At 37.5% G+C, this 15,354-nt stretch overlaps 1 protein-coding gene across 4 annotated transcripts in view; it reads right to left on the minus strand.

Annotated features, from left to right (window-relative positions):
- Positions 1–15,354, minus strand: part of SPG11 (SPG11 vesicle trafficking associated, spatacsin) — a 102,406-nt gene that overhangs the window by 52,150 nt on the left and 34,902 nt on the right. For all 4 annotated transcript variants that reach the window (XM_045822682.1, XM_045822686.1, XM_045822684.1 and 1 more), the window contains 2 exons: positions 11,483–11,686; positions 6,643–6,749 (listed from right to left, as the gene is read on the minus strand). In XM_045822682.1, the coding sequence (XP_045678638.1) occupies positions 6,643–6,749; positions 11,483–11,686 (311 nt within the window). The remainder of the gene's footprint in view (positions 1–6,642; positions 6,750–11,482; positions 11,687–15,354) is intronic.

Genomic DNA, 15,354 nt, shown 5'->3' on the forward strand with positions numbered 1-15,354 from the left:
ATTTTCGCAATATATCTCCTAGGGCAAGGAGAATAAAGGGAAAAAAATAAACAAATGGGACTATATCACATTAAAAAGCTTCTGCATGGCTAAAGAAACCATCATCAAGCCCTGGTTGGTGTAGTTCAGTGGAATGAGCGCAGGCTGCAAACCAAAGCATCACAGGTTCGATTCCCAGTCAGGACACATGCCTGGGTTGTAGGCCACGGCCCCCAGCAACTGCACATTGATGTTTCTCTCTCTCCCTCTTTCTCCCTCCCTTCCCTCTCTAAAAAATAAAAATAAATAAAATCTTTAAAAAAATACTGTCTTTCATCAGATTTAAGACACACACAAAAAAGAAACCATCATCAAACTGAAAAGGTGGGGAATTCTGGCCAAGATGGCGGCATAGGTAAACATAGCTCTCCTCCTCGCACAACCACATCAAAATCACAAGTAAAATATAGAACAACCATTACTCAGAACCATCAGAAATCAAATTCTGTGGTTACAGAATTAAAGAAATCACATCCATCCAGACTGATAAAAGGGACATAGACATGGAATGGGCTGGTCCCATATCCACGTGTGGCAGATAAAAATTTGGGAGGTATATCTCAGTAGTGAGGAGTCCTGGACCCATACCAGGCACCCCAGCCCAGGGTTCCCGTTCCTGGAAGATAAGTCTGTATAACTTCAAGCTTAAAAACCATCAAGGGACTCAGTCAGTGGAAGAAACTTTTGGAGTCCCAAGCAGTTCCTCTTAAAGAACTCACACACGGACTTATTCAGACTCTCTCTGAACTCTAGCACCAGGGTAGCAATTTGAAAGGAACTAGTGCCATGCAGGGAGAATCTGAAGTGTTTGGCATCAAGGCAAGAGCTGGGGGATCTTGGGTCATGCTGCACAACTGCCTAAACCCTCTCAAACAAACAACAGCCAGCCTCAGTGACACACCCCCGCCCCCTGTCCCTATACCTCATGCTAAGTGGTCCCAGGCCCAGCACTAGCAGCAACCAGCCTAGATTCACACCTTGGCTTCACCTGTGAATCTCCAAGGCCAGCACAAGTAGCAGCCATCTCAGATTGCTTTATACCTCAGATAAGGTGGCCCCAGGCAAAACATTGGTGGGGGCTGACCATGGTCTGCACCACCCAGGAAACCCCAGTGGACAGCTACACACCACACTGGAGCACCAACACCTTGCTCCCACATATCTGATCTTCCACAGAGGGTGGAGGTTGGTGGTCAGTGGTCACAGCCAGTCCTAGGAAACTGACTAGCCTGGGTAAATCCCTCCCAATGACCTGCCAACAGCAACCAAGTCTCAAGTATAAGATGAGGGAGGGTGTACTCAGCCCACACAAAAGGTGAAAAAGAAGGAGGAAGAGAAAGAAAAAGAAGGAAGAAAAAGAAGACAAACAACAGAATATAATTTAAAAATAAAATGGCAATAAATACGTACCTATCAATAATCACTCTAAATGTAAATGCATAAAATGCTCCAAACAAAAGACATAGGGTAGCTGAATTGATAAGAAAACCAGGCCCATATATATGCTGTCTTCAAGAGATCACCTCAGAAAGAAAGGTACACACAGAGTAAAAGGGACGGAAAAAGATATTTCATGCAAATGGAAAGGGAAAAAAAGCTGGAGTTGCATTACTTATATCTGAGAAAACAGACTTTAAAACCAAAGCTATAGCAAGAGACAAAGAAAAACACTACATAATGATAAAGGGAGCAATCCAACAAGAGGATATAAACCTTGTAAACATTTATGAACCCAACATAGGAGCACCTAAATATGTAAAGCAAATCTTGATGGACACAAAGGGAGAGATAGACAGTAATACAGTACAGTAGGGGATTTTTAACACCTCATTGACATCAATGGATAGACCTTCCAGACAAAAAAATCAACAAGGATATTAAGGCCTTAAGTGACAAGCTAGGTCAAATGGATTTAATTGATTTCTTGAGAGCATTTCACCACAAAGCAGCAGAATATACATCCCTCTCAACTGCTCATGAAACGTTTTCTAGAATAGACCAGATGCTATGACACAAAACAAATCTCAATAAATTTAAGACTGAAATCATATCAAGCATCTTCTCTGACCATAATGGTATGAAACTAGAAATCAATTATAAAAATAAAACAGAAAAACACACAAAGATATGGTGGCTAAATAACATATTACTAAACAATGAATGGATTAAAGATGAGATCAAGGGAGAAATCAAAAGACACCTTAAAACAAACAAAAATGAGAACACATAACCCAAAATCTGTGGGACACAGGGGAAAACATCCTAAAAGGGAAATTCATAGCATTAGAGCACTATCTCAAGAAACAAGAAAAAAGCTCAAAAAGATAATCTAATTTTACACTTAAAGGAACTTGAAAAAGAACAATAAACAAAGCCCAAGGTGAAGAAAGGAAATAATAAAGCTCAGAAGAAAAATAAATGAAATACTCCAAAAAATTATAAAATATCAATGAAATCAATAACTGGTTCTTTGAAAAGATAATCAAGATTGGCAAACCTTTAACCACACTCATCAAGAAAAAAAGAGAGAGGACCCAAATAAATAAAATCAGAAATGAATGAGGACAGGTAACAATTGACAGCAAAGAAATACGAAGGACTATGAGAAAATATTATGAAAACCATATATGAAGAAATTGGACAACCTGGGTAAAATGATAAATTCATAGAAACATACAATCTTCCCAAACTGAATCAGTAAGAATCTGAGAATCTGAATAGACAGATTACAACTTGTGAAAATGAAGCAATGATAAATAAAATTCCCCAAAAACAAAAGCTCTGGACTGGATGACTTCACAGGTGAATTTTACCAAACATTTAGAGAAGACCTAACACCTATTGTTCTCAAACTAGTCCAAAAAATTCAAGAGAAGGGAAGACTCCCAAGTTCATTTTATGAGGCCAGCATTATCCTAATTCCAAAACCAGATACAGACACTATGAAGAAAGAAAATTATAAGCCAATATTCCTGATTAACATAGATGCTAAAATCTTTAACAAAATATTAGTAAACTACATCCAGAAATAGGAACCAGACAGGGATGTCCACTTTTGCCACTCTTCTTCAAAATAGTACTGGAAGTCCTAGCCACAGCAGTCAGACAAGAAGAAGAAATCAAAGGCATCCAAATTGGAAAGAAGAAGTCAAACTGCCATTATCTGCAGATGTCATAATACTGTATTTAGAGAATCCTAAACATTCCACCAAGAAACTACTAGAACTGATAAATGAATTCGGTAAATTGACCAGATACAAATTAAATATCCAGAAATCAGTTGCATTTTTAGATGCTAATAATGAACTATCAGAAAGGGAGAATAAGAAAACAACCCCATTCACAATTGCTTCAAAAAGAATAAAATACCTAGGAGTAAATTTAACTAAGAATGTAAAAAAACCTGTACTTGGAAAATTAAGTCACTGAACAAAGAAATTGAAAAATATATAATAAATGGAAGCATATACCATGTTCATGGATAGGAAGAATGAATATCATTAAAATGTCCATACCACCCAAAGCAATCTACAGATTCAACTCAATTCTTATTAAGATACCAATGGCATATTTCACAGAACTAGAAAAAATAGTCCAAAAATTTATATAGAACCACAAAAGACCCCAAATAGCAACAGCGATCTTCAGAAAGAAAAACACAGTTGCAGGAATCAGGCTACCTACTATCAAACTATACTGTAAGGCCATAATAATCAAAACAGCATGGTACTGGCATAAAAACAGATACATAGAACAATGGAACAGAACAGAGAGCTCAGAAATAAACCCATTCCTTTTTTTCAATCCTTACCCAAGGACATTTTTTCATTGCTTTTAGAGAGGGATGGGGCGAGGGGAGGGGAAAGAGAGAGAGAGAGAATATTTATATGAATGAATCATCCATGTGAGACAGAAACATTGACTGGTTGCCTTCCATACACACCCAAACTGCAAATCAAACTTGTAACCTATGCATGTGCCCTGACCAAGAATCAAGCCCGCAGCCTTTCAGTGCAGGGGGATGACATTCCAACCAACTGAGCCACACTGACCAGGGCTAAATCCAACCTTTCTAGTCAATTAATATTTGACAAAGGAGGCAAAAACATACAATGGGCTAAAGATAGTCTATTAAATAAATTGTGTTGGGAAAATTAGATAAATGCAAAAAAATTAAACTAGAGCACCTTCTTTCACCACACACAAGAATAAATTCAAAATGGTGTTAAAGACTTAAGTGTTAGGCTCAAAACTATAAAAATTCCAGATGAAAACACAGACAGCCCTAGCCAGTGTGGCTCAGCTGGTTGGGCGTCATCCTGCAAAGTGAAAGGTTGGTTAGATTCCTGGTCAGGGCACATGTCTAGGTTGCAAGTCTGGTCCCATGGTCAGGGTGAGTAAGAGAAGAAACAGATAGATGTTTCTCTCTTGCATCAATGTTTCTCTCCCTTTCTCCCTCCCTTCCCCCCTAAATAAAAAAGTAACTATTTTTTTTTAAAAAAGAAAATATAGGCAGTAAAATCTCCAATGTTTCTCATAGCAATACTTTTTCTGATACATCTTCTCAGGAAAGGGAAACAAAAGGAAAAACAAACAAACAGGACTACATCAAACTAAAAAGGTTTTGCATAGCAAGGAAAACAGTAAACAAAATGAAAAGAAAACCCATGAATGGGAAAACATATTTGCCAATACATCTGATAAGGGGTTAATATTCAAAATTTATAAAGAATTTACAAAACTTGCCCTAGTTAGTGTGGCTCAGTGGACTGAGTGCCAGCCTGCAAATGGAAGGGTCCCCGGTTTGATTCCCAGTCAGGGCACATGCCTGGGTTGCAGACCAGGTCCCTGCTTAGGGGTGTGCGAAAGGCAACCAATCCACGTATGTCTCACACATTGCAGTTTTTCTCCCTCCCTTCCTTTCTCTCTAACAAAGTAAATAAATAAAGTTAAAAAAAAGAATTGATAAAACTCAACACTAAAACCCAAACAATCCTATTTAAAAATGGGCAAAGGACCTGAATAGATACTTCTCCAAAGACGATATACAGATGGCCGATAGACACATGAAAAGATGCTCAACATCACTCATCGTAAGAGGAATGCAAATTAAAACCACAAAGAGATATCACTTCACACTTGTCAGAATGACCATCAATAAGTCAACAAAAAAATGTTGGCAAGGAAGAGGAGAAAGGGGAACCCTCATGCACTGTTAGTGGGAATGCAGATTGGTGCAGCCACTGTGGAAGGCAGTGTGGAGTTACAGCAAAAAATTAAAAATGGATCTGCCTTATGACCCTGCAATTCCACTTCTTGGAATTTATCCTAAGAAACCCAAAACACTAATTCGAAAGAATTTTAGCACCCCTATGTTCAGTGCAGCATTTTTTACAGTCACCAAGATGTGGAAGCAGCTCAAGTGTCCACTAGTAGATGATGAGTCTAAAAAAGAGCTATGGTACATTTACATGATGGAATGCTACTCAGCTGTAAAAAAAAAAAAAAAAAAAGGAAATTTTACCCTTTGCAAGGGTATGGATGGATCTGGAAAACATTATGCTAAGTGAATTAAGCCAGTGAGAGAAAGACAAATGTCATGTGATTTCATGCATATGTGGAATCTAATGAACAAATTGAACTAACAAGCAAAATAAAGACAGACTCATAAATAGAGAGCAGGCTAAGAGCTATGTGGGGAGCTGGGGTTGGGAGAGATTGAGCGAAAAAAAAAAGAGAGAAAAGACTCACGGACAGGGACAACAGTGTGGGCTGGTGATTGTAGGGGGAAATGAGTGGGTGGAAGTGGAAGAGGGTGGAAGGGGGATAAATGGTGATAGAATAAAATAAAATAAATTCAGAAAAAAGAATTACGTATGGATTTTCCTATCTACCTAGGCTTCTACCTATGGACAGTTATCTATCTTCTCGATAGCTTCCAATTTTTTTTTACAATGAACATATATTACTTTATAATCAACACCAAAAGAACAAACAAAACAAAACACATTATGAGTATATTCTTCATTTGCTAAGAAACCATATATTATATAGAAGAAGCAAAAGACTGGCTGTTGACAGTCTTTGCCCTTTTAGGAATCCCTGGGACAGCACCAGCTAAGCCCTCAAAGCTCACAGGACTATTTTATCTGATTGTGACCAGAGCAACACTCTTGGTCAGCAGCTCTGCTACAGAAGACACAAAACCACACATACTGTGCACTTTTCACTCCATGTGGAGTTCCTTACTAAAAGAAGACAGACCATTTCTTCATGGGAAAAGGCTGTCAATCTGCCAGAGAGCAGAAATTCAGCTATGATAAACTAGTAAGATGAGAGATATCCAAAGAGAATAGAGCAGGAGGCTGAGAGTGAAAGGAAACAACTTCATGCTCTGTCTGCTCCAAGTCTGGCTTTTCTTAGCTGGGAAGAAGCTAGCATTTTTGGTCTTCTGCTTCTTAAAGAAAGCTTGAGCCTAGATTATGGTCAGATATTTGTCTATAGCCAAATGATTTATTTAAAAAGGTTCACAAGTTAAATGCTACTCAACAGACCAGTTATTTATCCACAGAAATTTCTGTATTTAATACAATACACCCATACCTGTTAAGTTACTGGAAACTTGTCGACACTGAACTAAAAATTCAAACCAAGGGTGATCTTCATGTAATTCTTTTTTGTCCAAAAAGGGACAGTTTGGAGGACTAAGCCTGCATAAAAATATAAAATAAAAAACACACTCTGTTTAACACACAGGATAAGACAGACAGTTACAATTGTATTTGCTCAGGTGATAATGAGCATAAAAATAGAACCTTGGATTTTAAAAGTAAATACAACACAATATACTCCTACTTGTGTTGTTTTACACATTCCTTATGATCTAGAAATAGAGGAAAATTTTAGAGACAGAGATAAAGTGTGAGTTATCTATTAATCTTATACAGAACTGGTAAAATTATGGTAGTAAACACATTTTAAATATTATTAAGTTCTTCAAGGTACTCTGTATTTTATTATTTTTACAAAAAAACTATAGCATTTTCAAACTTACAAGGTTTTCTTTTTTTTTAATTTTACTTTAATCATTGTTAAATACAGTTTTCTCCCTTTTACTCCCAATCCAGCTCCCACTCCCAACCCTCCCCACTTCCCTCCCATTACCACCCTCCCCCTAGTTTTTGTCCATGTGTCCTTTAAATTTGTTCCCGTGAACCCTTCCCAATGTCCCCTGAAATTCCCTCTACTCTCCCCTGTGGTCACTGTCAGCCTGTCCTCTATTTCAGTGTCTTTGGTTATATTTTAGTTGTTTCTTTGTTTTGTTGTTTAGGTTCCTGTTAAAGGTGAGATCATATGGTATTTGTCTTTCACTGCCTGGCTTGTTTCACTTAGCATAATGTTTTCCAGCTCCATCCAAGCTGTTGCGAAGGGTAGGAGCTCCTTCTTTCTTTCTGCTGCATAGAATTCCATTGTGTAAATGTACCATAGTTTTTTTGATCCATTCATTTACTGATGGGCATCTTGGTTGCTTCCAGCATCTAGCTATTGTAAATTGTGCTGGTATGAACATTGGGATGCATAGGTTCTTTTGGATTGGTGTTTTAGTATTCTTAGGATACAGTCCCAGCAGTGGAATCGCAGGGTCAAAAGGCAGATCCATTTTTAGTTTTCTGAGGAAGTTCCATACTGCTTTCCATAGTGGTTGTACCAGTCTGCAGTCCCACCAACAGTGCACTAGGGACCCCTTTTCTCCACAACCTCTCCAACACTTGTTTGTTGCTTTGTTTATGATAGCCATTCTGACTGGTGTGAAGTGGTATCTCATTGTGGTTTTAATTTGCATCTCTCTGATAGCTAGCGATATTGAACATCGTTTCATATGTCTTTGGATTTTCTGTATGTCCTCCTTGGAGAAGTGTCTGTTCAAGTCCTTTGCCCATTTTTTAATTGGATTCCTTGTCTTCTTAGAGTGCAGTCATTTAAGTTCTTTATATATTTTGGAGATTAAACCCTTGTCTGAGGTATCACTGGCAAATATGTTTTCCCATACAGTTGGTTTCTTCTAATTTTGATACTGTTTTCTTTAGCTGTGCAGAAGCTTTTAATTTTGATGAGGTCCCATTTGTTTATTCTTTCCTTTATGTCCCTTGCTCTAGGGGACAAATCAGTAAAAAAGTTTCTTCGTGAAATATGAGATTTTCCTACCTACGTTCTCCTCTAGGACTTTAATGGTGTCACGTTTTATATTTAAGTCTTTTATCCATCTTGAATTTATTTTTGTATATGGTGTAAGTTGGTGCTCAAGTTTCATTTTTTTGCATGTGGCTGTCCAGTTCTCGCAACACCATTTGTTGAAGAGGCTATTTTTACTCCATCATTTTATGTTGCTGTCTCCTTTGTCAAATATTAATTGACCATAGAGACTTGGGCTTATTTCTGGGCTCTCTGTTCTGTTCCATTGGTCTATGTGCCTGTTTTTATGCCAGTACCAGGCTGTTTTGATTACAGTGGCCTTGTAGTATAGTTTAGTGCCGGGTATTGTGATCCCTCCTACTTTACTCTTCTTTCTCAAAATTGCAGCAGCTATTTGGGGTCGTTTATGATTCCATATAAATTTTTGAAGTGTTTGTTCTATGTCTGTGAAATATGTCATTGGTACTTTAATAGGAATTGCACTGAATATGTAAATTGCTTTGGGTAGTATGGACATTTTGATGATATTAATTCTTCTAATCCATGAACATGGTATATGTTTCCATTTGTTTGTGTCTTCCTTGATTTCTTTCCTGAGTGTTACGTAGTTTTCTGAATACAAGTCTTTTACCTCTTTGGTTAGGTTTATTCCTAGATATTTTATTTTTCTTTTCGCTATTTCAAATGGGATTTTTTCCTTGATCTCTGCTTCTGCTGTTTCATTGTTGGTGTACACAAATGCCTTTGATTTCTGGATATTGACTTTGTATCCCGCTGATTTGCCAAATTCATTTATTAGGTCAAGCAGTTTTTTGGTGGAGTCTATAGGATTTTCTATGTACACTATCATGTCATCTGCAAACAGTGACAGTTTTGTTTCCTCCTTTCCGATTTGGATGCCTTTTATTTCTTTTTCTTGCCTGATCGCTGTAGCTAAAACTTCCGGTACTATATTGAATAGAAATGGTGAAAGTGGACAGCCTTGTCTTGTTCCTGATCTTAGTGGAAAAGATTTTAATTTTTGCCCCTTGAGTATGATGTTGGCTGTAGGTCTCTCATATATGGCCTTTATTATGTTGAGGAATGCTCCCTCTATTCACACTTTGCCGAGTGTTTTTATCATGAATGGATGCTGTACCTTATCAAATGCTTTTTCTGCATCTATTGATATGATCATGTGGTTTTTGTCTTTGCTTTTGTTTATGTGATGTATTACATTTACTGACTTGCGAATATTGAACCATCCTTTCATCCCTGGAATGAATCCCACTTGGTCATGGTGTATGATCTTTTTAATGTATTGTTGGATGTGGTTTGCCAGGATTTTGTTGAGGATTTTAGCGTCAATGTTCATCAGTGATATTGGCCTGAAGTTTTCTTTCTTTGTTGTGTCTTTATCTGGTTTTGGAATTAGGATGATGTTGGCCTCATAAAAAGAGTTTGGGAGTCTCCCATCTTTTTGGATTTTTTGGAATAGTCTGTGAAAGATAGGGGTTAGCTCTTCCTTAAATGCTTTGTAGAATTCTCCTGTGAAACCATCTGGTCCAGGGCTTTTGTGTGTTGGGAGTTTTCTGATTACTGCTTCAATTTCTTTTGTTGTTATTGGTCTGTTCAGGCTTTCTGCTTCTTTTTCATTGAGTTTTAGAAGATTATATTTTTCTAGAAATTTGTCCATTTCACCTAGGTTTTCAAATTTCTTGGCATACAGTTCTTTGTAGTAATTTCTTACAGTCCTTTGTATTTCTGTGGTATCTGTTGTAATCTCTCCTCTTTCATTTCTGATTGTGTTTATTTGGGTCTTCTCTCTTTTTTTCTTGATGAGTCTGCTTAAAGGCTTGTCAATTTTGTTTTGTCTTTTCAAAGAACCAGCTCTTGGATTCATTGATCCTTAGAAGTGTGCTTTGAACTTACAAGGTTTTCAAAAACCTTTAGACAACTACAGAGAAGCTAGGACTGAGCAGCTAAGGGTCAGAATAGGTCCTTTGAAAATATGACTTTTAAATCATCTCTTGCCAGTAGCTTTGGGGAAAACGTTTCTGTGTGGAAGCAAGCCTCAAAGATATGAACCAATGTGTTTGAAATACTAGTCTTTACCACCCAAAATAAAAATGTTTTTGTTAGCATATACTGAAAGTGGGCTCTAGAATCGAACATAAGTAGAATTATATCTGACTTTGTCATGTGCTTGCTATGAGCCATAAGGTACTTATTCTCTCTCAAAGCCTCGGTTTGCTCATCTGTGAAGTGGAGATAGAAATAACTACTTCATAGGATTTTTGTGAAAATTAAATGAGATAACCTAAGAGTCAAGAACATTGTAAGCACTCATATATTAGACACTACTACTATTGTTGTTATTACTAACCCAATAGCAATAAACACTGGCCACATATATGAATCTGCGGGTTGATCTTAAGTAGGTGCCTATCCATCTATCCATCCATCCATCTATCCATCTATTCATCCATCCAAATGTAAACTGTTTAGCATTTGCCTGGTAATGAAAGTATCAAAGAACTCTAGGTTAACTTTTAGAATTGTCCTCTCTTTTAAAGATTTTATTTAATTTTTTAAATTTATTTTTAGAGAGAGGGGAAGCAAGCCAATCAGCTGCCTCTCACATGCTCCCAACCGGGGACCTGGCCCACAACCCAGGCATGTGCCCTGACTGGGAATTGAACTGGCAACCCTTTGGTTTGCAGGCCAGTACTTAGTACACTGAGCCACAGAAGCCAGGGCTCATCCTCTTTTTAAACTTTCACTTTATTCTAATCTCTAGCTATTTAAAAGGTTAACAGATATTACAAATTTAACATCACAAAAACACACAAGATAGACATTTAGTTGAATGTAGCATGGAACTAAAAGTTATACCAAGTGCTGCAGTGGAAAGAACTACTTCAAAAATCAGTTGCCCTGACTGGTGTGGCTCAGTTGGTTGGGCATCAACCTGCAATCTGAAAGGTCACAGGTTCAATTCCTGGTCAGGGCATATGCCTGGGTTGCAGGTTCAGTCCCCAGTCAGGGCTGATGCAGGAGGCAAACAATCAATGTTTCTCTCTCACATCAACGTTTTTCTCTCTCTCTTTTTCCCTCCCTTCCCCTCTCTCTGGAATCAATTTGAAAAAAAGAAAAATAAAATCAGTATTCCTCATGTGAATGCTCAATATTTTCCTATTGTCACATTCAAATAGAATTGAATGAGGAACTGTGAAGACCTGCTCAAGGACAATCAATTCTCAGTACTTACTTATAACAGTCAAGATAGACATAAAGAAGATACTGCAGACTGTGCTCCAAACAATAGAGAATGAAGTGAGAATGGAAATCCCATCCTTCCTTGGATCTGTAGTTTTGAACAGGAAGGGCATCTTGCATCACACCCCCAATGCGGTTCAGTCTTAGGAGGAAGAGTTCAAAGTCTTCCAGTTCAGATATAAGAAAAATCCCATTCCTATAAGACAGGTTTAAGAGACAGAAAGTTAGAAAGTTGTTAGATTCAGAGCATACCAAACCACTTCCATTAGTTTAAGTTTTAACTACAGCAGGCACTCAAATAATGCCCTTTTTTTTTCACTCAATGCCATTTTGTTTTAACTTATAATATTGATGAGATACTGTAGTAACTTAACTCTTGTTCATATCAATTAGCCGTTGGTAAAACTGGTTTCATCATATGTTGTTTCACTTAAAGTCACAGAACCTATCAACAATGTTAAGAGAGGACTTACTGCATTAAAAAAAAAGTACTTATAAACTAAGACTGACAATTCTTACTATATCAATACAGTGGAAGACCCACTTTGCTGATTTCCAACAAAGGTTTCTGAATCATTTTAGTATTTAAAGGTAGTAATAACAGTCTTGAGTTATCTTAAATATTTCAAAAACCTAAACTAAGCTATCTCCATTTTTTTGTATGACTAGAACTGTACAATCCAGTGTGCAACAGTGGTTAGCTCTTGAAGCTACATGTTTTTAGCACTGAGAAATTCACCAAAATATACAAACAAAAAAGAAACTAAAGCAGAATAATTTACTTAGTTTACTAAGAAACTAAAGCAGAATAATTTAAATAAGCTAATTACTAAACAATAGAAATTTGTATTAAAATAGTACTTTTATAAATTTACTGTTAAACACATCATATACACCAAAGGCACACAGAAAATATATTATGTGGAGTTTAAAGAAACACCACGTAGCCATCACCCATATTATAGCACATTATACTGGAAGCTCTTGGTGTATCCCTTCCCTACTGCATGTCCTTTGCTACCCTGACTTTTGTGATAACCATTCCCTTAGTCTTATTCATAGTTTCAGCACTCATATATGTAACCCCAAATAATACATGGTTTGGCTTTGCCTATTTTAAACTTTATATGTAAATAAAACATTCTGGTACATTTTGGAAAATTCTTCTACTCAACATCATGCAATTTATTTGTGTTGATACCTATAGCTATAGTTTGTTAGTTTTTGTTATATAGTGTATTACATTGTATGATTATACCACATTTTATTTATCTGCTCTACCTTTGATGGTCATTGCAGTTGTCCTTAGATTTTTTTGTAAAATAAATTTACATTTCTATGACTATAAATGAGGAAGAGCACCTTTTCATATGCTTATTGGCCATTTTTGCTTCCTCTTTGTAAAATGCTTAACTGCACTGGTACCCTCCCCTTCAGATCCAAGCTTTACTCTTCTCCTGCTCTGTGTCCCTGGAGGCTCACCTGTACTGGTTGCTCCAGAAGACTCCACTGCCCTCAGGCTTCTGTTTTGGTGTGCCCTATGGCAGACACCACCACCCCAGAAGCTAAGAGTCAGAAAAAGGGTGGGGTGGGGACGCCCTGGCTCTGTCCGTGCTGGGTGACTGCAGGTTGGCTGACGTACACTACTTCCACAGTCATGAAGATATTCTATATTTCCAAAAGATTTATAGTTTCACATTTGATATTTAGGTTTAAAAATCTACCTGGAATTGATTTCATGCATGATATAAGGCAGAGGGTCCAATTTAACTTTCCCCCCATATAGTTATCATCCAGTTTGGCATCCAGTTTGCCACCCCAATTTGGCAAAAAGACTACTCATTTCCCACTGTTCTGTCGTGTCACTTTTGTCACGTATAAAGTGAACATACGTATATGAGTCTGTTTCTATGTTCATTATTCTGTTCTACTGGTCTATTTGTCTATTTCTACACCAACATTCCCACTGTCTTAATTGCTATAGGTTTAGAAAATGTCTTGATATCTGGTAGGGGAAGTTCTTTTTCAGGGCTATTCTTGACCCTCTACATTTCCATATTAATTATCAGCTCATCAAAATCCAGAAGAAAACCTGCTCGAATTTTTATTAAGATTGTATTATATCTAAAGATCAATTTGGGAAGAATTGATAGCAGGTTTGTCTTACACCAAATCTAAGAGAAAGCTTGTGATGCTTCACTGTTAAGTATAATGGTAGCTAGATTTTTTTTTAGACACCCTTTTAAAGTTAAGGGAGTTGTGTCTAAGTTTGCTAACAATTTTTACTATAAATAGATGTTGAGTTTTACAAAATGCTTTGTGTATCTATCAGGGTGGTATCTTTCCCTTTGATCTGTTAATGTAGTAGATCCTATTAGTTCATTTTTTTAATGTATTTTATTGACTATGCTGTTATAGTTGTCCCATTTTTCCCCCCTGTATTTCCTTGGCCCTGCACCCCCATGACCAGCCAGCATTCCCCACACTTAGTTTATGTCCATGGGTTGTACATATAAGTTCTTTGGTTTCTACGTTTCCTATACTATTCATAACCTGTCCCTAGTTCCTACCTATCATTTATGCTACTTACTCCCTGTACCTTTTTTTCCATTCCCCTTCTCCCCTTCCCCACTGATAACCCTCCATGTGATCTCCATTTCTGTGATTCTTTGTTCTAGTTATTTGTTTAGTTGTTTTTGTTTTTTTAGGTTTGGTTGTTGATAGTTTTGAGTTTGTTGTCATTTTACCATTCATAGTTTTGATCTTCTTTTTCTTAGGTAAGTCCCTTTAACATTTCATATAATAAGGGTTTAGTGATGAGGAACTCCTTTAACTTGACCTTATCTGGGAAGCACTTTGTCTGCCCTTCCATTCAAATTATAGCTTTCTTAAATAGAGTAATCTTGGATGTAGGTCCTTGTCTTTCTTGATTTGGAATACTTCTTGCCAGCCCCTTCTTGCCTGTGAGGTTTCACTTGAGAAATCAGCTGATAGTCTTATGGGAACTCTTTTTAGGTAACTGTCTCCTTTTCTCTTGCTGCTTTTAAGATTCTCTCCAAATCTTTAATCTTGGCTAATGTAATTATGATGTGCCTTGGTGTATTCTTCCTTGGGTCCAACTTCTCTGGGACTCTCTGAGCTTCCTGGACTTCTTAAAAGTATTTCCTTTTCCAGATTGGGGAAGTTCTCCTTCATTATTTGTTCAAATACGTTTTCAATTTCTTGCTCTTGCTCTTCTCCTTCTGGCACCCCTACGATTCAGATGTTGGAATGTTTAAAGTTGTCCCAGAGGTTCCTAAGCCTCTCCTCATTTTTTTGAATTCTTGTTTCCTCATTCTGTTCTGGTTGAATGTTTCTTTCTTTCTTCTGCTCCAAATCATTGATTTGAGTCCCAGTTTCATTCCCGTCACTGTTGGTTCCCTGTACATTTTCCTTTATTTCACTTTGCATAGCCTTCACTTTTCCCTTTATTTTGTGACCATACTCAAGCATTCTGTGAGCATCCTGATTACTAGTGTTTTGAACTCTGCATCTGATAGGTTGGCTATTTCTTCATTGCTTAATTGTATGTTTTCTGGAGCTTTGATCTGTTCTTTCATTTGGGCCATTTTTTTTGGTCTCCACAAGCCTGTTACATAGTAAGAGGCAGTACCTTAGGTGTTCACCAGGGCAGGACAGCCTACATTGCTGCTTTGTGGTACTGTGGAGGGGGGGAGGGGTCCGAAAGGGAACAATGCTGCTTGCTTGGCTCTCTGTAGGCATTCAGTCACTTCCTCTGCTACCCAAAAGCAAATTGGGCCCTTCTGGTGCTGATTCCAGGTGGGTGGGTTTGTGCACGTTCTAGGACCCTGTGAATCTCTCCAA

Source organism: Phyllostomus hastatus, unplaced genomic scaffold, assembly GCF_019186645.2.
Source record: "Phyllostomus hastatus isolate PE091 unplaced genomic scaffold, TTU_PhHast_1.1 phas_scaffold_501, whole genome shotgun sequence".
In the NCBI taxonomy this organism is placed as follows: domain Eukaryota; kingdom Metazoa; phylum Chordata; class Mammalia; order Chiroptera; family Phyllostomidae; genus Phyllostomus; species Phyllostomus hastatus.